General features: G+C 46.4%; 1 protein-coding gene across 3 annotated transcripts; it reads left to right on the top strand.

Annotated features, from left to right (window-relative positions):
• The first annotated feature begins 6,526 nt into the window (after nt 1–6,526).
• PRPF19 (pre-mRNA processing factor 19) lies at nt 6,527–22,430 on the top strand. 3 transcript variants are annotated; one of them, XM_034932706.3, is made up of 17 exons: nt 6,582–6,789; nt 7,700–7,787; nt 9,296–9,445; nt 9,622–9,698; nt 10,276–10,417; nt 10,501–10,574; nt 10,692–10,754; nt 11,617–11,658; nt 11,788–11,862; nt 12,228–12,303; nt 12,466–12,575; nt 13,854–14,009; nt 14,227–14,296; nt 14,532–14,617; nt 14,883–15,053; nt 15,203–15,308; nt 21,896–22,430. In XM_034932706.3, the coding sequence occupies exons 5-17, from the start codon at nt 10,285–10,287 to the stop codon at nt 21,991–21,993; spliced, it is 1,260 nt and encodes a 419-aa protein (XP_034788597.1). In that variant the 5' UTR covers nt 6,582–6,789; nt 7,700–7,787; nt 9,296–9,445; nt 9,622–9,698; nt 10,276–10,284; the 3' UTR covers nt 21,994–22,430. The 3 variants fall into 3 exon arrangements, with proteins under 3 accessions (XP_003826373.1, XP_034788597.1, XP_034788598.1); XM_003826325.5 differs by lacking the exon at nt 7,700–7,787 and having other exon boundaries at nt 6,527–6,789; XM_034932707.3 differs by lacking the exons at nt 6,582–6,789; nt 7,700–7,787 and adding an exon at nt 7,851–7,984.
• Nucleotides 22,431–22,462: the final 32 nt, after the last annotated feature.

Genomic DNA, 22,462 nt, shown 5'->3' with positions numbered 1-22,462 from the left:
CCTTTAATTTGTTCGTGCAACTTTATTTTTCTTGGACGCTGGACAAGAGCTCGGGAGCCACGAGTGCGGATACAAAAGCTGTCACGCTGGCCCTCTGCCCTTGCTGGTGGAGGGCAACCGCGGGCCCAGGGAGCTGTTAACACTTAAGCTGTCCACGGACTACAGAGCCAAAAGAGCACTGTAACATGCCCTCTCGGGCTTCAGGAGCCTCAGGCACTCTGCCTGGACACTGCCCCGGGGCCTGCACGGAGTTCGCTCCTGCCGGTGCCCAAAAGCGCACGCTCTGGCTCCTGCACCCACTCACCTGCATGCTCCCTCCTATGAGGGGTGGAACGCGGTGAATCTTGAGTGAGTGGAGTGTGATCCCACTGGTGCTGAAAAACGGCTGGCTTGTTCCAGCGCTTGTGCACTCCAGTTCCCGCCTTGTTCACTTGCGTACTCCCTCCCATGAGGAGTTGAGAGCAGCGGGCTGAGTAAAGGGGGCACCCCTGTTGTGAGTCCTGTGAAGGGTCAGGGCAATATCCTGCTTCAGCAGCACCGTGAAGGAGAATGAACAGGGCTTCAGAATGAGGTGATCTCTTGCCTGTCGTGTGATCCTGAGCACACAGCTTCATTTCTCTGGGCCTTCATTGCTTGACGTTCAAGAACTATAAAGGACCTAAAAATACCACTTCACAGTAGGTGTGAAGTTTCAAGGAAGCAACAAGCATGAACATTAAAAAAAAAAAAAAAATCCAGGTTGCTGACTGAATGTTTTTATCACCATCAAGAGCTGTCATAGGAGAGCTTCCTTTTGATGTTAAAACTTGTTTCTCAAACTCAGCCCTCTAAAACGTAACTCTTCCCTCCCACCCCCAACCATTCAGCCTTCCAGTTCTGCCTTCCTCCCAGAGTACACACTCTGTAGGCTCCCAATCTGTCACCTCACCCAGTTGTTTCTTTCCATCAGATGTTCCTCAGACACATCCATCTTCATCTGAGCTCTTGTCACTTCCTGCCCCTCAGCTAAGAGTCCTTCTTCCAGGACAGGCTCTGGTAGCATCCTAAACCTCACCTTCCAGCTTTTCTAACAGTTTCAATTTTACATTTGCTTGTGCGATCCTTTCTGATGTGTAAGATTAATAATCTCAGGTCACAGACTTTCCTGGGAAAGAAATTTAACCTTTTTTTTTTTTCTATGACAAATTAATTTCTTTTCAACTCTCTTTTCCATGTGGGTAGTAGAAACAGTCTCAGACAGTTCAGGGTTCTTCCCATCCTTGATTTTCAGGTCGTAGACACCTTTTGGAAAATGAATATAGGGCCAAAGTTGGGGGAGAAAATTTATCTAATCCTGGCCGGGGGCAGTGGCTCACGCCTGTAATCCCAGCACTTTGGGAGACTGAGGCAGAGGGATCACTTGAGGTGAAAGAGTTCAAGTCCAGCCTGGCCAAAATGATGAAACCCTGTCTCTCTAAAAATACCAAACAAAACTAGCCGGGTGTGGTGGTGTGTGCTGTAATCCCTACTCAGGAGGCTGAGGCAGGAGAATCACTTAAATCCAGAAGGCAGAGGTTGCAGTGAGCCAAGATCACGCCACTGCTTTCCAGCCGGGTGACAGTGAGTGAGACTCCATGTAAAAAAAAAGAAAAAAAGAAAATTCATCTAATTATCAGTGTCAGTTGTTTAAGCTGGCAACTTCTCCCTGACTAATCTTCTGTCACTTATCCACACAGATTGCTACTGAAGATACCTGGGAAATTAAGCTTCTTCTGGGTCTTTGGCCAGTGTGTCCCCATGCTCCCCAGGCAGCAACAGCAGCTTTGGTCTGGGGGGAACAAGACATAGAGTTCCTTCCTCAGGGACCCACCAGCACCAATGCATATATCTCTTTTCCCTTAACTCTCCCTGTTTCTCTGAAACCAAGTGCCCTGAATTTTTTCTATTCCCTGTGGGCTGGCTTATGAAACGGAAAAGCCTTGACGGGACTTCCTTTTTCCTGCATCCTGCTATCATAGCCATAAACTCCCCAGTAGAGGGACACCTCTGGTTTTGCTCATTGTGATACTACCAACACCTAGTATCATGCCAGGCTGACACGCTATGGGTACTCAATAAAGATTGGTTCAACAATTAATTACTGAGTCTCCCTCCTTCTAGTCTGTCCCACTCCAACCCATCCAGTAAGTGTCTTCCAGAGGAAACTTCTGAAAGTATGGTTATCACTCCATAGCTCAAATGCAAACACATGCTGTTGTGCTGCCAGCCCAATCACCACCCAAGTTTTACCACCTTGAGTTCAAGGCCTCTCCTAAACGGATCCATTTTATTTCCAACCACACATCCAAGTACAGTAGTTGAGATGACTGGCCTGTCAGGCAACCTGTCTTCCAACCACCAATCATCATAAAGTTCCTGCTACGTGCCAGGCACGATGTGGCACTCTTACACTCTTGAGAGCAAGAGTAACCAGAACAATTATGGTTCCTGCCATCATGAAGTTTACAGTCTAGTGAAGAACCCAGACATCAGATACTTATAAATAGATAAATGATTACAGTTCTTTGAAGTGGTTTGGAGGACAATCACAGTTTGCTGTATGGACTAAATTTAAACCAGGGACCATGAAAAGGGCTCCAGAGGAAGTGACATTTAAGGTGAGACTGAAGTTTACATTGGAGGGTTTGAGACAGGAGGGGGAAGAGGGAGGGGGGAGAGGACAGTGATCCAGGCAGAAGTTCTGAAACCAGCCAGCACGGGTATGTTTGAGGAACTGAAAGGCCAATGTGGCTGGAAAGAAGATAAAGTGAGACTGTGATGGTCAGCATGGGCCAGATGGTGCAAGACTTACGGGCAAGTTTCCTCAGCCAGAAACTCTCCCCCTCATTCATGGCCTCAGGAATGACCCCTGGTTGGGGCTCAGAGAATGATACCCCAAAGTATGGTGCTTTAGTATTGTTTCTGAGCAAATAGGCTCACTGCCTGATGCACATAGAAGCCAATAGTATGGTACCAGCTTTTGAGAACAGAAAGGCTTTATTGCAGGGCCACCCAGCAAGGAGACTGGAGGCATGGCTCACATCTGTCTCCTAATTTGGGGTCTGGGGCAAGATTTAAGGGGTCAGAGGGTGATATGGTTTGGCTGTGTCCCCACCCAAATCTCATCTTGAATTCTCACATGTTGTGGGAGGGACCCAGTGGGAGATAATTGAATCATAGGGGCAGGTCTTTCTTGTGCTGTTCTTGTGATAGTGAATAAGTCTCATGAGGTCTGATGGTTTTGAGAAACAGGAGTTTCCCTGTACAAGCTCTTTGTTTTTGCCTGCTGCCATCCATGTAAGATGTGACTTGCTCCTCCTTGCCTTCTGCCATGATTGTGAGGTTTCCCCAGCCACGTGGAACTGTAAGTCCAATTAAACCTCTTTTGTAAATTGTCCAGTCTCAGGTATGTCTTTATCAGCAGCGTGAAAACAGACTAATACAGATGGCAAGGAAACGTATAAGACCCAGCTTGGCAGGGTCTGATTGGAGGGTGTCAAATTTGACTACACAGGTATGTTGAGGTGGATTTTAGCCCTGGATCTTTCTGGTCAACAGACCCTTTGCTCCCGAAAGAGTTCCAGCATTTAGGTTCCGATCATGTCTAGGTCTTCTTGGTACCACAGGGAGGAATCATTGGTTCTGGGTGTTGTTAGATGTCAAAGCATTTTCTATTGGGCATGCCCTACTGACATGACTTGGAGTTTTGGCTCTGTCATACCTACAAGAGAACATGACATTCTGTTATCAAAAGAGTAGGCCCAGTTTGGATTGGTCCTGAGGTTACAGCATGCTGAGCACTTTTGAATGAAAAGAAATGGGAAGGTCTTAGAAGCTGCCTTAGAACCAAGGACTTTCTAACCTTCTCTTGCCCCCTGATCCCCACCCTAAGTACAGGGAGAAGCTCTCTCTAGAAGTTCCCTTATCTGACTGAGAAAATTTCTTTCAGAAGAAATGCAATTGTCTCAAATCTCCCTCCACAGGAAACTCATCAAATAACCAGGAAAGATTAACCACTGGAGAAGAATAAAAACTAAAAGTCACCAACTCACCACTGCACCTAGAGAGACTTTTAATCTATTCTTCTGATGGGAGCTCTAACAGATTACCTGAGAGACCTTATGTGCATAATAAGACAACCTTTGTTCACAATGGAGTTCTGCCCCTCACCTTCCCACAATTTGTTGCCACCTCCTCCGGAGCTCATAAGAACTTTGTCCCAAGACATTGTCTGTTCTTGGGGCTCATTCATTTCCCCTAAAAATTATTTGCTAGCCCTCCCTAAAAATTATTTGCTAGCCCTCAAAATTGCCTACATTTCCCCCATCTCCGTCTTTCCTGGGTGCCATTTAAGTAAGCATCAGCCACCTGTTCCTTCTTTGAGCCTCATATTTTGTATTACTCCTGTGCACACTCACACACTAATACACTTGTATGCCTTTTCTCCTGTTATTCTGTCGATTGTCAGTTAATTTCAGCAAATCTTTAGAGGGCAGAGGGGAAACTTTTTTGCTCCATACCCTCATTCAGTTCTCAGCAAAAAAATCAGCTCCTCAGTGATGCACTCTCTAAGTGCCCTGCCTCAAGTAGCCGTTCCTCCAATCCCCAGCACCTCTGTCTACCTTGCTCTGATTTGTTGTATTCATAGCACTTACTACTCTGGAATTTTCTTCTTAAGTGTTGATTGTCTCTGTGCTCCCACCACCCACGGTAGAGTGTAAGCTCCAAGACAGCAGAAACTGTGTCTTTCTTGTTGACCTTTTCTATCTCCAGTTTTTAGAATAGGGCTTGGCACATAGGAAGCACCCAATCAATATTTGTTGGATGAATGAAATGCCTGGGGAATAACATGAATAGATATTTCGTTCAAAGTGGATCACTGTCTGCTGTGGAAAGTAGATTAGGAGGAGGAGGCCAGGCTGGAAGCAAGGAACAAGTGGGAAGCTACTTTGTTGGTGCAAGACAGAGATGAGATGCCCTTTTGCAATATTAACTCTTCATAAGAGTTCAGTGAGTTAGTTCTACCCTTGTCATCACTCCCTCTGTTTTACAGATGAGGAAACTAAGGCATAGAGAAGTTCATACTGCCAATCACCTGAGTGGTGCTAGGATTTGAGCACACAGTCTGACTTCAGAGTCCATGCTCTTGGCCACTATGCCATATTGCCTTTTGTACCTGTAACTTTTATTTTTCTCTCCAAGCTTTTGCTTACGTTGTTTCTTCTTCCGGAATGCCTTTCGTTCTCCTTCTCCTCTGAATACTGCCCACCTGTCAAAGTCCCTCTCACTCACATCCTGTTCATCCTGCCCTTTTGTCTTGATACCTTACAGTCCACACCACGTCTTTTGCATGATTCCTGAGAGTATCTTATCTTACAGATATCCACAAAGAATCATACACTATCTGAGCTGGAAGAGAAATAGAAAATACAAAATCCAAAATACAAAATAAGAAATTTATAGGAGGCCATTGGTTTGGACTGAGCTCTTCTGCTAGGCCTAACAGACCAAGCTAAAAAGAGTTAGTCCTGCTGAAGCTCCACGCCAATAAGCTGAAACAAAGATCTTTACGACCTTCTGAGTGTGTGTGTGTGTGTGTGTGTGTAGGGGGGAGCTAAATTCCCAAACAGGCAAGTTTTAGGTGGCATGATAAGTCCCCTCCACTTTAACCTTTACAAGAAAAGTAATTTTGAAATTACAAAATGACCAATCCGCTTTTTGTTCTCTGTTCCTGTTTTCCTCAGTCCTTTTCTGTCTATAAAACCAAGTTCTCCTGTTCAGCTCATTGGAACAACCATTATATTTTATAGTATGAGGCACTGCCCAATTCTATAGAATCGCACCTTAAGTCCCAGCTACTCCGGAGGCTGAGGCAGAAGGATCACTTGAGGCCAGGAGTTCCAGGATGCACCTGTGATAGCCATGATTGCTATGACCGCACCTGTGAATAGCCACTGCCTTCCAGCCTGGGCAACATTGCCGGAGTCCGTCTCTTAAGAAAAAAAAAATCTTTAAACTAAATTTGTTGTGATTTTGTCTTTTGACAAAGAAGAAAGGGCAGGGAAGCCAATGTGAATTGCCCCAAATCACAGAGCGAAATGGTAGTAGTCAGGACCAAAACACTTTCTTAGCCGTTTTCTTAGTTCTTGTACCCATCTGTTTCTGTATTTTCTTCACCAGGCCATCCAGCAGTGTCTCTTAAAGGGTAGCCCGAGAAACAACTGACTTAGAAAAGCGTGGGGCACAGTCTGTCTACGCAGACCCGAGGAATCTGCATTTTAACAAACTCACTGGGAAATTCTCGCGCACGCCAAGGTTTCAAAGACCAGGGTCCCGTGGCACAGTGCCGCACAGTTGTCAAAACAAGTGCTGTCCAATTGTTTTGGTTTTAAATTCTCACTGCGTCATGGGAAATGTAGTTTCGAGCCTCCTCTCTCCCGACGCCCCCGCCAATCCTCCGGCGCTTTACGGAACGAGCCGAGTCAATCCGGAAATAACCGAGTGTTCGTGGCGGGCCCTTTCCTGCCCGGCTGCATTCTGGGAAAGGGCAATTTCCGTTAGGTGCTGAAGGCTGTGGCGCGCGGCTGTCCCCATTCCCACGTGAAGCGCTACGCTAGCATCGCTTGGCTGGCGGCTCCCAGCTCGCCGCGGAGCAGTCCCGGCAGCAACGGGGGACCGGAAGTGGCTCGCGGAGGCTCAGAAGCTAGTCCCGGAGCCCGGCGTGTGGCGCCTCGGAGCGCGGTGACGGCGCCATGTCCCTAATCTGCTCCAGTGAGTGTTGGCTGCGGCCAAGCGCGGGTCGCAGGAGGCCAGAGAGCGGCGCGGGAGCGTGTGCGGTCCGCTGCGGCGCCCGGGCCGGGGTGGAGGCGGGAATGGGGCGCTCCGGAGGCCGAGCGGCGGCCTGTCAGCACCGGAGCCCTCCCATCGGAGCGGGGTGCATTTGCGCAGTGCTCCGCAGTTTACATAGTGCCTGAGGTTTATTGTTGCAGACATTACTGAGGCCGGTCGCCTCATTCTACAGAGTGGAAACAGGTCTGGACAGAGAGAGCTGGTGCAAGGGAAGCAGCCTTAATGTAGGAGTCAGGAAACTCGAGGTCTTGTCCAGGGTCCGCCTCCCATTGGCTTTATGAATTGGCTCAAGGCTCTGGGCCTCGGTTTCCCCATCTGCAAAATCGAGAGCATTGCAGTGGATGTTTTGCGAGGCCTCGCTCGGATAGTCGGAGCTTTTGCAATTTGCAAAGGTCACATGATGAGTTAGAGGTAGAGGCAAGGCTGGCAGCCAGGTATCTGGCTCCCAGCCTTACACTGTATGACTAATAAAAACAGCGCACATTTATAAGCCCTTATTGGTTTACAACGCGCTTCCAAGTCTATGATCTCATTTTATCCTCACAAGAATTCCCTAAAGGAGAAATAAAGATCCTGGTTTTGCAGATGAGGATGCGAGGCGCAGGAAGAGCGGGGCTTATCTAAGGATGCGTAGCTAGTCAGTGGCAGAGCTGGGTGACGTAGTTAGGTGACACGGAGCTTGGACCCTGAATCCATGCTTTTTTCATACCTTCCACTATCTTTCCCTTTGATATTTTATCATGACGTACAGACATTTTCCTTTCCCTTTTCGTTGTTTCATCAGATTACTCGTTTCCCCTCCCTTTTGCTATTCACTTCCTTCTCTTCTCAGAACCTGTACATTGATCCAAAGAGGGGGAAGAAGGAAGGGAAATGATGGAAAAGGAATCCCTCACTTTGAAGAAATTACAGCTCGCAAAGTACCTTCACATTTATTGTTTCCTTCCAATCTTCGGGAAGCTCTCTTTTACGTTCCCCAGCACCATCCTTCCTGGCATGGTTCACTCATTTGTTAGATGTTTACCGAGTGCCCTGGGGGCATCTGCATTGTACTGGAAGTGAGAGACCAGCTGTAATCCTTATCCTCAAGGGGTGCACAGTCTACGCAGGCAAGAGTGTAAATGATACCTCTATTGCGGGTTGTTGTGAAGATGAATTACTGTACTGTATGCCTAGAATTGTGCTTGGCACATAGAAATGTGCCATGCAAATGTGCCATGTAAATATTTTTAAATATTTTTATTGTAGCGATTGCCACTTTGCTCCTTGGAATCTTCCAGGTGATAAGTGTCTGTCTGTATGCTAATCAGTTGACTGGTAGCTGGTAGACTCAATAGCTTCAGGATGGGGACTGGTCACCTAGGAAGACTAAAGGGTATTAGAAGGTTGGGATTTTCAGTCCTACCCCCCATTTACCTGGGGAAATGAGAGGAACTGAAGTCGTCACTAGTGACCAGTGATTTATTGAATCATGCATTTGTAATGAAGTTTTCATAAAAATACAAAAGGACAGGATTCAAAGAGCTTCTGTATAGCAGAACATGTGGGGGTTCCTGGAGGGTGGGGTGCCCAGGGAAGGCATGGGAAGCTCTGTACTTCTCCCATACCTCATCCTATGCACCTCTTCATCTGTATCCTTTGTAATTTCCTTTACAATAAACTGGTAAACATAAGTGTTTCCCACAATTGTTTGAGTCACTGTTGCAAATTAATTGAACCCAAAAAGGGGGTCATGGGAACCCTGATTTACAGCTGGTAGATCAGAAGAACAGGTCAAACAACCTGGGGCTTGCGATTGGCATCTGAAGGGGCGGGGGAGTCTGGTGGGACTGAGACCTCAACCTGTATGATCTGACACTATCTCCAGGTACCTGGTGTCAGAATTGAATTGGAGGACACCCAGATGGTCACATCTGAGGTCACAGAAGTATTTTGTTTTGTCAGAGAATAGGAGAAACTGAGTTTGTTATTCCTGTATTCTCAGACTTTATAATTTCTTTGATAATCCGTCTGGAGCTATAGACTAAGATGGATGGCAGGGATTTGAATGGCTTCATGTGTATCTCCATGTCGTGGAATAAACTGTATTCATAGAGTACACAATCATTGTTCAGATATGAGGTGGTGATAATGGACTGCTATTCTCTAGGTGCTTGGCACATAGTAGTTGTTAATAATTATTTGTTGACTATATGATTGTCAGATAGTCAGGAGACTATCTCCTCAGTCAGGAGACTGAAGGAAAAGGTAGTTCCATAGCTGGAAAGCATTCTGGGGCCAGTACAGAACTGGCTTAGGGTCAAATGTCTTGCTTTCTGCTAGTTGAGTGTGAGGATGCCTAGTCTTGTTGGGGCTAATAGCAGATGAGGAATCCTCTAGGCCCAAGATTGCCTTCACTCCAAGCTCACTACCAGCCTTTTCTCTACAGTCTCTAACGAAGTGCCGGAGCACCCATGTGTATCCCCTGTCTCTAATCATGTTTATGAGCGGCGGCTCATCGAGAAGTACATTGCGGAGAATGGTACCGACCCCATCAACAACCAGCCTCTCTCCGAGGAGCAGCTCATCGACATCAAAGGTGCCTATTGGCTGCCTTAGTCCAGGGCCATCTTAGCTCAAAGCCTGAGAGGATGGGAGGTGGTGCCAGTGCACTGGAGGAAGAGATGGTGGGCTGTTTATGGCTAAAAGGAAAAGATGTGATGGCGGGGGAGGCCCCTGGGTTATGTTCTTCATACCTGCTTTTCCTTTCGGCAGTTGCTCACCCAATCCGGCCCAAGCCTCCCTCAGCCACCAGCATCCCGGCCATTCTGAAAGCCTTGCAGGATGAGTGGGTGAGTTCCTGCAAGAGAATCAGCATCTTCCCCACTTGAAGAGAATGCATTGCTGGGTTAGGACTTGGGGGTAGGAAGGATGGAGCATTATTTAGAGGGTAAACTTAGTGACATCAGGGATTTGTTTTATTCTTCGTTGTATCCCCAGCACTGAGAGCAGCGCCTGGTACATAGTAGGTGCTCTAGAGTTATGAATTGAATGATTGAATACATCCTGCAGGACTGTCTGGCACAGTGCCTGACACAACGAGGGCGATCAATAAATAGCAGCAGCAGCAGTGTTGTTATTCTCTTTTAGAGAGGGGACGGCATGACAGCTGGGATTTGCCAGTAAGTTAGGGAAGGTGGGGATGGGAAAGAGCTGGCTCCCACTCCTGTCTGTGTGCCCAGTGGTTGGCTTGGGGTAGGAGCTCAAGAGTGTCTGCCGGCACATTCGTGTTTGCTCGGATATTGTTTGGGTCACTGATACTGGTCTAGGCTCTGGGATAGGAGGCAGCATCCCCTCCCCAAGGGCTGACTCCACTGGGTACTCCCTGCACCCCCCACTTCACCTTACAATGATATTTGCCTCTCCCAGGATGCAGTCATGCTGCACAGCTTCACTCTGCGCCAGCAGCTGCAGACAACCCGCCAAGAGCTGTCACACGCTCTGTACCAGCACGATGCCGCCTGCCGTGTCATTGCCCGTCTCACCAAGGAAGTCACTGCTGCCCGAGAAGGTGCAGCCTCTCCCCTGCCATCCCCCACCCTGGGCTGGTTCTGCTTTGTAATATCCCATTTCTAACATCGTCTTTTCTCTCAGCTCTGGCTACCCTGAAACCACAGGCTGGCCTCATTGTGCCCCAGGCTGTGCCAAGTTCCCAACCAAGTGTTGTGGTAAGTGTCCCCCTTCCCTTACCAGCAGCCCATTTGTGTACAGTGGCCCACAGAACTGTCCTTATGCAGGTGTCTTTGGTGCTCTGTGCCCCTCACCCTCACCTTTTTTCTCTTCAGGGTGCGGGTGAGCCAATGGATTTGGGTGAGCTGGTGGGAATGACCCCAGAGATCATTCAGAAGGTAAGTCCTGCTCTCACCTGGTGGGAGTGCTGATGGGCCCTTACTTTTCACCATCTGTCTGGAGTCCATCGTGACTAAAATCACTGTGCTTTTGGGAGTTGAGTGGTGCAGAGCATGGACCCTGGGACCAGATTGCCTGGGTTTGTATTTTGATGCCACTACTTGTAAGCTTTATGACCTTGGCTTATTTAGCCAACCCTTACGTGTCTCATTTCCCTAGCTTCTAAACTGAGAATATGATCATATCCACTGTATAGGCAGGCTGTGGGAATTTAAAAGATTTCATTACTGATAAGTGCACCTTTTAGCTCTTATTGTTATTGAGATTCTTTGCAGATAGTAAACTACTTTTATATATTTTCTTGTTTTTTTTCTATAAGGGCAATAGGATAGGAATTATAATCCTTATTTTGCAGATGAAAGACACATCTGAGAGGCAGAGCTGGGCTTCCTGATTGCAAGTCCAGTGGGATTCTCATTTGCAGGGCTTCTTAGTGTCTTTCTGAGCAGTGCAAATTGTCAGCATGTGTCTGAGCCCTTGGCTTAGTGGCGTGTAGACCTATGGGAGCTCTACAGTCCTAGCTTCTATTCTTGCTCTGCTGTTTATCACCTCTGCGACCTTGGGCAATTGACTTCACTTCTCTGAGGCTCAGTTTCCTCAGCTGTAAAATAAGGTCGTCAACACCCCCGTCATAAAGCTGGGATGGAAGTAAGAAGAGAGAATGCCTTTAAGCCTGTAATGTAGAAGTTGGCAGATAGCAAGTTCTTGGTGCTGCTTTTGAAAGCACAGGTGTGACCAGCATCTAATGTACTTTTCTCCTTGCAAGATGATTTGTCTCACATTGAGCCTGTTCTTCCCCAGCTTCAAGACAAAGCCACTGTGCTAACCACGGAGCGCAAGAAGGTGAGTTCTCTTTCTGAAGCCTGGAGAAAGAGCTGGCCTGGTGGGAGGTGGTTGACTCCTTAGGAGAGAGAGGGTGGCTGAATCTTGGATTCATTGCTGCTCTTCTTTGGGGGCTTTTCATTTTCTCAGAGAGGGAAGACTGTGCCTGAGGAGCTGGTGAAGCCAGAAGAGCTCAGCAAATACCGGCAGGTGGCATCCCACGTGGTGAGTGTCTGGGTCTCCACTGTCCTGGAGACAGCCCTCCCGTTTTGTTTCTGGGGTGGGCGGGCCAGCATGGGGAGTGCTGAGTGCAGAGCTGTTCCAGGTTCCTGGCGCTGTTCCTGGTGCTGTTTCTCGCCTGGGCTGCTGAGTTGTCAGGGCTCCTCTTCCTGCCCAGCTGTGGGTTTCCTAGTGATGCAGTGAGGGAGTTACCGTACCAGGCAGATAGCCAAGAGGTATAGATAAGGAATAGAAGTAACTCTTGCTCCCCTGAGAACATGGGTGACTGGAGATGGCAGTAGGGGAGGTCTGTGGCTTTGTGGCCTGCTGTGATTTGGCCGTGACAGGGTTTGGTGTGTCTCTCTGCAAAGGGGTTGCACAGTGCCAGCATTCCTGGGATCCTGGCCCTGGACCTCTGCCCGTCCGACACCAACAAGATCCTCACTGGTGAGAGTCTGGGCCTAGCCCGGCAGGCCAAAGTGGGGAGGGGCAGCAGGGAAGGCGCATGCTCCTTGTCCTCTTCATGGGCATGGGAACAAAAGCATTTCCTTGAGCAAAAGGGCCTGGGTGGGCCTGGCTCATTGTTTGGTCTTTTTGGGTCTTCTCCAGGTGGGGCGGATAAAAATGTCGTCGTGTTTGACAAAAGTTCTGAACAAATCCTGGCTACCCTCAAAGGCCATACCAAGAAGGTCACCAGCGTGGTGTTTCACCCTTCCCAGGTAAGGGGTTCTCCTCGCCACCCTTGGTTCTTCTTTCCTTGGCTGTTGTTTGTCCCTCACCCCGCTGCTGTCTCTGTGAAGTGGGGCTGGGAAAGAGCTCTGACTCTGACTCCTGAGTGGGCACTTGGAGGGGCTCACTTTGGAGTTGTGGAGATTGCCCTTCACTCTGCATGAGACCTTCTAAAGCAGTGATCTTCCAGCCAGCGAGAGAACGGAAATGTGTAGTTTGACAAGCATATTCATTGAAATATTTCATATTAGGGAAAGAAAAAATCTTATAGTGTTCCTAATATAAACTACAGAAAACAAAGCTCAACACAATCTCAACTAACACTTACGAAGAAGACAGATATATCTGCTTTCCCATGATCCTCCAAGATGGGTAAAAATCATGTTGACTGTTGAAAGTGGTGTAGGTTGTAAACAGAACCGCTGGTTTACAGGGTAAAGGTAACTCATGGGACCAGATTAATGATATTATGGGATTCGAATTTTAAGCCTAAGACAGTTTGGGTTTGGGGCTGCAGGACAGTGGTTGGTTTGGTGCTTCCCAGTCAAGATTTCCCTTGGACCTTAGGGAAATGAGAAATATAAGAATAACATGGTGAATTTTTCATGACTAAATTTGTTCAAATTGAGAGCACTGTTTTCTTGCTTATGGGGTATTAATAGTTAGGTCTCATGAAATTGTATTGATAAAAAAAGATGGTAGTTATTTTTACCTTATGGCTTTTAATATCCTAACTAAACAAAAAATTGGTGAGTGACGCGAAATTCTCTCCCTGCCCCAAATCTTTTGGAAAATTAACTTACCCTGGAAATCCATAAAAGTGGAATGCACTGAAATACAGCCATGCAGCCCCTTCCAGTCCCAGTACTGCTCAGACCTGTGCCATACAGTACAGTAGCAATTAGCTGCATGTGGCTATTTAAATTTCAATGAAATAGAATAAAAAATTCAGTCCCTCAATTGTACTAGCTACATTTTTCCTTTGGTCCTGGAAATGGGAAAATTGCTCTCTGTTGCAGTTAGCCTTTTTACCACTAGATGGCGAGGACGCCTCCACAAGCCCTGATGCTGTATGAGTTAGCACTTTAATAGCGTTTACCATTGGCTGTCTTGGGCACCATTGGGTGGGTAGGTGGTTCCAGGGAGGGCAGAGCTGAAAGGAGAAGCAATTGTTGGCAGTTGTGGGCATCCCCAGCCCCGTTTTATAAGATTGTTTTGGTCTGTATCTCTTTTCTGACTCTGATATTCTGTCTTTGTTTTCCTTGTAGGACCTGGTGTTTTCTGCTTCCCCCGATGCCACTATCAGGATTTGGTCGGTCCCCAATGCCTCTTGTGTACAGGTGGTTCGGGCCCATGAGAGTGCTGTGACAGGCCTCAGCCTTCACGCCACTGGCGACTATCTCCTGAGCTCCTCCGATGATCAGGTGTGGTCCCAGCCAGTGCCCTGGAGAGGCCTGCTGGTCCCCAAGCTTGAACATCCTGGGTGGCAGGAACATCTTCCCACCCCAGCTGGTTCCCCAGAACCTCAAAGGAGAATGTTTGCCAGGGTTTGCCAAACCAGGGGCTCTGTCTTGCTGAAGGGCCACCAGAACCTGGGACCCACTTTCTCACTGACTCCATTGTCTCTTTTTTTTTCCCCAGTACTGGGCTTTCTCTGACATCCAGACAGGGCGTGTGCTCACCAAGGTGACAGATGAGACCTCTGGCTGCTGTAAGTTGCCTCATAGGCACTCAGCTTTTTTGTTTGCTGTTTATTATTTATTTTTACATTTTATTTAGTCATTTGTTTATTTGTTCTAAAGATATATTTACCATGAGCACCTGCCTAGTGCGGGCTTTGTGCTGGGTTCACTGAGGAATGTGAAGAACAAGGAACCTACCTTTGCTGCTCTTAGTCTCTCTCCCTGGTGGGCTCTGACCACAGGTCTATCTTCCCTCCTCCACAGCTCTCACCTGTGCACAGTTCCACCCTGACGGACTCATCTTTGGAACAGGAACCATGGACTCTCAGATCAAGATCTGGGACTTGAAGGTAGGACATGGTAGGCCTCCATCTGAGGCCCAGGGCCAGAGGGAGTGTTTGTGACAATGCAGTGCTAATTAGGTGCTTGTGGCACCTGGCCCTGAAGGTGGAGAGACACTGGCTGTGCGTGTGTGATATGATGGTGTGGTCTGGGGGGTCCCGCTGGCTGTCCTTCCTGGAAGGACGTGAGGGACATCTCAGGAGTTTGGTGAGCCCCATTTTCTTCCTCTCATGATCTGTGGGTGATGTATTTTACTACCCACCGCCACTGTAGGAACGTACTAATGTGGCCAACTTCCCTGGCCACTCGGGCCCCATCACTAGCATCGCCTTCTCTGAGAATGGTTACTACCTGGCTACAGCGGCTGATGACTCCTCTGTCAAGCTCTGGGATCTGCGCAAGCTTAAGAACTTTAAGACTTTGCAGCTGGATAACAACTTTGAGGTGTGCCCTTCCCCCTCCGCCCAGCTTTCCATTGTGTCTCCTTGTTTGTCAATTATTTATTGAATTAATCTAATTGCTTCTGCTTATCCGCAACTGCCCCATAGTTTCTGTTCCCCTTGTGTGACCTTCTCTCTTTCTATTTCTGGCAGGTAAAGTCACTGATCTTTGACCAGAGTGGTACCTACCTGGCCCTTGGGGGCACGGATGTCCAGATCTACATCTGCAAACAATGGACGGAGATTCTTCACTTTACAGGTAGAGGCTGGTCCTGGGCTCCTGGGATCTCTCTAGGTGCCCAGGCCCGGAGGGAAGCCTCACTGGGTTAGGAATTTCTAGGGCTTGCATGAATTTACCTAAGCAGCTTTCTGTTACTACCTGAGGCAGAGCTTTATGACTAAGGAAGCAACTGAGTCAGACTGCATGGCAGTAGATGCTAGTGCTTGTTCTGCCACTTCCATGCCCTGTGGCATTGGGCAGGTTACTAAAGGGAGAGAAAAGTCCCTCTGAAGTTTTGATAACTGAATCTAAAATAAATGAACATTAGACAGTGACAGGAGGAGAGCCATTTTAATTACGTGCATATGCACGGGAGGCCCACATTATATTAGACCTGCAGAAGGGTCAGATGATTGAAGCTTATACAGTTTATATATCACTTAATAATGGGGATATGTTCTGAGAAATGTCTTGTTAGGTGATATCGTCATGTGCGACCATTGTAGAGTGAACTTACATATATCTAAATGGTGTAGCCTACTACACACCAAGACTATTGCTATAACCTTAGTATAGTCTATTATTGCTCGTAGGCTACAAACTGGTACAGCATATTAAATGTAGTGAATACAATTATAACACAATGGTAAGTATTTGTGTATCTAAACAAGTCTAAACATAGAAAAGGTTCAGTAAAAATAAGGTATAAGAGATTTTTAAAAAATGGTACACTGGTATAGTGCTTGCCATGAATGGAGCTTGCAGGACTGGAAGTTGCTTTCAGTGAGTGAGTTGTGAGTGAATGTGAAGGCCTAGGACATTACTGTACGCTGCTGTAGACTTTATAAACACAGTACACTTAGGTTTTACTAAATTCATAAAAAACTTTTTCTTCAGTGATAAGCCTTAACTGACTTTTACTTTATAAACTTAAAAAAATGGATTCTTTTGTAATAACATTTAACTTAAAACAAAAACACATTGTACAGCTGTACAAAAATATTGTCTCTCTTTACATCCTTGTTCTATAAGCTTTTTTCTAATTTTTTAATTTTTATTTTTTACTTTTTAAACTTTTCTTGTTAAAAACTAAGACACAAGCACACATTACCCTAGGCCTACACAGGATCAGGATCACCAACTGTATTAGTCCGTTCTCACACTGCTATGAAGAACTGCCTGGGTAATTGATAAGGGAAAGAGGTTTAATTGACTCACAGTGACTCGGGAGGCCTCAGGAAACTTACAGTCATAGCAGAAGGGAAAGCAAACATGTCTTTCTTTACATGGCAACAGGAGAGACAAATGCTGAGCAAAGGGGCTAAAGCTCCTCATAAAACCATCAGATCTCGTGAGAACTCACTATCATGAGAACAGCATGGGGGTAACCACCCCCATGATTCAGTTACTTCCCACTGGCTCCCTCCCACAACATGTGGGGATTATGGGCACTACAATTCAAGATGAGATTTGGGTGGGGGCACAAAGCCTAACCATAGCACCAACATCACTGTCTTCTACCTCCACATCTTTTCCCACCGGAAGGTCTTCGGGGGCACCAACATGCATAAACCTGTCATCTCCTATGATGATAATGCCTTCTTCTCGGATACCTCCTGAAAGGGCCTGCTTGGTGCTGTTTTACAGTTAACTTTTTTTTATAAGTGGGAAGAGTATATTTAATACCAAAAAAAGTATAGTATAGGCATACCTTGTCTTATTGCACTCAGCTTTATTGTATTTTATGGATACTTTGCTTTTTATAAATTGAAGGTTTTTGGCAACCTTGCCCCAAGCAAGTCTGTCAGTACCATTTTTCCAACAACATGTGTTCACTTTGTGTCTGTGTGTCAAATTTTGATGATTCTTACAGTATTTCAAACTTCTTCATGATTTATTGTGTCCGTTAGTGATCTTTGATGTTGCTATTGTAATTGTTGGGGGGGCGGCACCATGAAATGTGCCCATAAAAGTTACTGAATTTATTTGATAAATGAAATGCTGTGTGTGTTCTGACCACTCCACCCACCAGCCGTTCCCCATCTCTCTCCCTCTCAGACCTCCCTATTTCCTTAGACACAACAATATTGAAACTAGGTCAGTTAACCGTATTATGGCCTCGGTGTCCAAGTGAAAGAAAGTGTCCCATGTCTGTTACTTAAAATCCAAAGCTAGAAATGATTGAGCTTAGTGAAGAAGGCATGTGAAAAGCCAAATAGGCCAAAAGCTAGGCCTCAACACCAAATATTAGTCAAGTTATGAAAGCAAAGGAAAATTCTTGAAGGAAATTAAAAGTGCTACTCCAGTGAACGCACAAATGATAAGAAAGCAGAACATCCTTATTGCTGATATGGAGAAAGTTTCAGTGGTCTGGATAGAATATCAAACCAGCCACAACATTCTTTTAAGCCAAACCGTAATCCAGACCAAGATCCTAACTCTTGAATTCTGTGAAGGCTGAGACAGGTGAGGAAGCTACAAAAGAAAAGTTTGAAGCTAGCAGAGGTTGGTTCATGACGTTTAAGGAAAGAAGCCATCTCCATAACAGAAAAGTACAAGGTGAAGCAGCAGATGCTGTTGTAGAAGCTGCAGCAAGTTATCTGGAAGACCTAGCTAAGATCATTGACGGTGGCTACACTCAACAACAGATTTTCAATGTAGACGGAATAGCCTTCTATTGGAAGAAAGTGACATCTGGAACTTGCACAGCTAGAGAGAAGTCAATGCCTGGTTTCCAAGATGCAAAGATCAGAGTGATTCCCTCGTTAGGGACTAATGCAGCTGGTGATTTTACATTGAAGCCAAAGCTCATTTAGCATTCTGAAAATTGTAGGGCCCTTAAGAAGGTGGGGCTAAATCTACTCTGCCTGTGCTCTGTAAATAGAACAACAAAGTCTGGATGACAACACATCTGTTTACAGCATGGTTTACTGAATATTTTTTAAGCCCCCCATTAAGAGGTACTGTTCAGAAAAATAGATTCCTTTCAAAATATTACAGTGCACCTCATTACCCTAAAGCTCAGATGGAGATGTTTCATGCCTACTAACATCCAATCTTCGGCTTATGGATCAAGGAGTAATTTTGACTTTCAAGTCTTATTACTTAAGAAATACATTTTATAAAGCTATAGCTGCCCTGGATAGTGATTCCTTTGATGGATCTGGACAAAGTAAATTGAAAACCTGGAAAGGATTCACCATTCTACACGCCCTTAAGAACATTTGTGATTCATGGGAGGAGGTTAAACTATGAACATAAAGAGGAGTTTGGAAGAAATTGATTCCAACCCTTCAGCCCTCATGGATGACTTTGAGGGATTGAGGACTTCCGTGGAGGGAGTAACTGCAGATGTGGAGGAAATGGTAAGAATTAGAATCCAAAGGGGAGTCTAAAGATGGGACTGAATTGCTGCAATCTCATGTTAAAACTTTAATGGATGAGGAGCTCTTAGGGATGACCAAAGAAAGTGGTTTCTTGATGGAATCTTCTACTGGCGAAGATGCCGTGAACATTGTTGAAATGATAATGAAGGATTTAGAATATTACATAAACTTAATTGATAAAGCAGGTGCAGAATTTGAGAGGATTGATTCCAGTTCTGAAAGTTCTACTGTGGGTAAAATGCTATCAAACAGTATCCATCACAGAGAAATCTTTTGTCAAAGGAAGAATCAAATGATGTGGCAAACTTCTTTGTTGTCTTATTTTAAGAAATTGTCACAGCCACTTCAGCCTTCAGCAAACACCACCCTTGTCAGTTAGCAGCCATCGACATCAAGGCAAGACCCTGCTGGTGGGTCTTGGAAAAAGATTACAACTCACTGAAGTGTCTGATGGTTGTTAGCATGTTTTAGCGATAAAGTATTTTTGATTAAGGTATGTACATTGTTTACTAGACATAATGTTATTACACACTTAATAGACTACAGTATAGTGTAAACATAACATTTTTTTTTGAGATGGAGTCTTGCTCTGTCGCCTAGGCTGGAGTGCAGTGGCACGATCTTGGCTCAATGCAACCTCCACCTCCCAGGTTCTAGCACAGGTGGGCACCATCACACCTGGCTAATTTTTGTATTTTTAGTAGAGACGGGGTTTCCCCATGTTGGCCAGGCTGGTCTTGAATTCCTGAACTCAAGCGATCCACCTGCCTCGGCCTCCCAAAGTGCTGGGATTACAGGCATGAGCCACCATGCCTGGCCAACATAACTTTTATATGTACTGAGAAACCAAAAAAATTTGTGTGCCTTGCCTTATTGCAATATTTGCTTTATTGGTAGCCTGGAGCTGAACCAGCGATGTCCCTGAGATATGTCTGTACATAAACCAGTAACGTACTGTACCTAATTGTGTTATACTTTTTTTTTTTTTGAGATTGAGTCTTGCTCTGTCACCCAGGCTGGAGTGTAATGGCATGGTCTTGGCTCACTGCAAGCTCCGCCTCCTGGGTTCAAGTGATTCTCCTGCCTCAGCCTCCCGAGTAGCTGGGACTTCAGGCGTGTGCCACCACATCTGGCTAATTTTTTTTTTTTGTACTTGTATTTGTAGTAGAGATGAGGTTTCACTATGTTGGCCAGGCTGATCTCAAACTCCTGACCTCGTGATCTGCCCACCTCGGCCTCCCAAAGTGCTGGGATTACAGGCGTGAGCCACCGCGCCTAGCTATGTTATACTTTTATACAACTGGCAGTGTAGTAGATTTGTTTATACCTGTATCCCCACAAACGTGAATAATGCATTGCATTGTGACATGATGATGGTTATGACATCACTTGGTGATAGGAATTTTTCAGCTCCACTGTAATCTTATGGGACCAGTGTTTGTGTGGTCCGTCGCTGACATGTCATTATGTGACACATGACTCTATGGCATCCTGAACTGCAGAAGGGAGTAGGGGCCTAAGGCTTCTAGGGGGTAGTGGTGACACAAGTTATGTGGGGGGATGGGGAGGAAGTGCACTACAGAGTCTCTCAGGTAATAAAAGTTGTCTCAGAGCAGACCTTAGATAAATAATGCATGACAGTCTGTGACAAAGACTGGCATCTAGTCTTCTCTCTTGTGAGACCAGTTCATTTTCCCTGGTTGAGATTCCCAGGAAGGGGATTCATGATGTTCCTTTCAGATGATCTGCCCTTAGATAGAGAAAGAGGGGCAAGAGACAGGAGGGCAGGACATGGTCAGAGAGACCTTGGTTCAAAGCCCTCAGCGTGCCAAACCACCATACTTTGGGGTATTGTTTTCTGAGATCCAATATTACTTAACCTCTCTGGAGCCTCAGAAAAGTGGGAATGGTAACTATAGACTCAGTGGGGTTGTTGAGGTTTAGATGAAAATACATACAGGTGCTCCTTGATATACGATGGAGCCATATCCTGATAAGTGCATCATAAGCTGAAAATATTGCAAGTTGAACCATGGTAAATCGGGGACCGTCTGTGAATACATAGGTCAGAACGGTGTCTGGCACGTAGTCAGGATTTGCAGTTGTTCTTACTCAGCATTGGGTCTTAGTCTGTGGTGGGATAGAGCAGTGAATAAAACAGACCCGATTTGGGCACTGATGTAATTTATAGTCAGGTTAGTAAGGCAAATGTAGATTAATTTCACATGTACACATTTAATTGCAATTATAAGTGCTAGAGAAGAAAAGCATGAGATGCTGAGAGAATGGGTAACAGGGTTTCTAACCTAACAGTTATGTGGCCCTGGGTACGTGACTTTCCCTTTCAGATCTTGAGCTCCTTCATCTAGAAAATGGGAATATTGGCACAGCTTTGCAGGGTGTGACAGCTGGTGTTGTGGAGGTGGCATGCTAATATGCTGGTAACAGGGTGCCTGATGCTCACTTAAGATGCTACATGAATGGGAGCTACTGCTGTGTGTGTTGATGAAATTCTCGTCCTCATTAGCAGGTTGTGAGCAGGATACAAGATATTTCTTCTTGCCCCGTATTCTCCTGAGCCCTGCTCAGTGTGTTTGTATAACAAAGGTGTCCATCCTAACAATATGGCTCACCGGTTTTCACCCTGTACTGTACCTGGTGTTTTGATTTGGAGCCGAGTTAGGTAGCTGAAAATACAGCGTGAGCTTTTTAATGGGGAGTTGGTTGACTCCAGGTGTGATCCTAAATCTAGAAGGAATTTGGCCAGATGTTCATGAATTTCTGGAGTCCCATGAGGAATGTTGCCCAGCCTCATCTGCCTCTTATCTGGTCCTGCTCTGTGTTAGGGGCCTGAGTGCCCTGGGGTTGGAACCCTGTGAGCTAGAAAATGCCGATGGACTGTTCCACTTACGAGCAAGTAGTGAGCACTAGGCATAAACAAGCTGAGCTCTGAGGTTTTTCAACTAAACCTAGCCGAACTGCAGTTGCCCAGAAAGCTCAGGTGAGAAGGGGGGACTGGCATTGCTTTATTCATTCATCCCACCAGTGAAAAATGCCAGGCACTGAGGGAGGCACTGGGGGTAGTGTGCAGGTCAGCCTAGGGAAAACAAACAGGAGCCTGTGGTGTGATAAATACTAATTAGAGAAGGCCTGGTTGTTTGGGAATCTGTTATTAGGGATCAGTGTTCAGACTAAAGGAGGAAAAGCCTTCTCACAGTTGCCTCTTATCTTTCTCCTCAGAGCATAGCGGCCTGACCACAGGGGTGGCCTTCGGGCATCACGCCAAGTTCATCGCTTCAACAGGCATGGACAGAAGCCTCAAGTTCTACAGCCTGTAGGCCCTGGCCCTTCTGATGGAAGCTGGGCCTCATCTCAGTAGAGGGGTAGAATTAGGGTTGGGGGGGTGGGGGGAATCTATGGGGGGAGGGGGCTCTGTGGGGTGGGACATTCACATCATTTCACTCTGGTCTGAGTGGTGGCCTGAGAACCATGGTGGCATGGACCACCCTCATCCATGCAACTCCAGGCCCCATGGGAACGGATGTGGAAGGAAGAACTGTCACCCTCTTAAGGCCCAGGGTCGGAGCCCAGGGCCTCTCCCTTCCTGTCGTTCAATGGACGTGGTGGTGGCTGTTCCACACCCATTTTGTTGCAGTTCCTGTGAGACAGGAGAGGCTGAGCCAAGGGAACTGTGAAGGGGATGGGCAGGAGGGCTCGTGCAGGGTTTTGTAAGCAGTGATCTAGTTTCATTAAAAAAAGAAAACAATAACCATAACCACCTCCCCGTGTCTGTCTGCACCAGGAGCA

The sequence above is a fragment of the Pan paniscus genome, chromosome 9 (genome assembly GCF_029289425.2).
Source record: "Pan paniscus chromosome 9, NHGRI_mPanPan1-v2.0_pri, whole genome shotgun sequence".
Classification (NCBI taxonomy): domain Eukaryota; kingdom Metazoa; phylum Chordata; class Mammalia; order Primates; family Hominidae; genus Pan; species Pan paniscus.
Note: the sequence above shows the minus strand (reverse complement) of the source record. Positions and strands in the feature narration are given on the sequence as shown.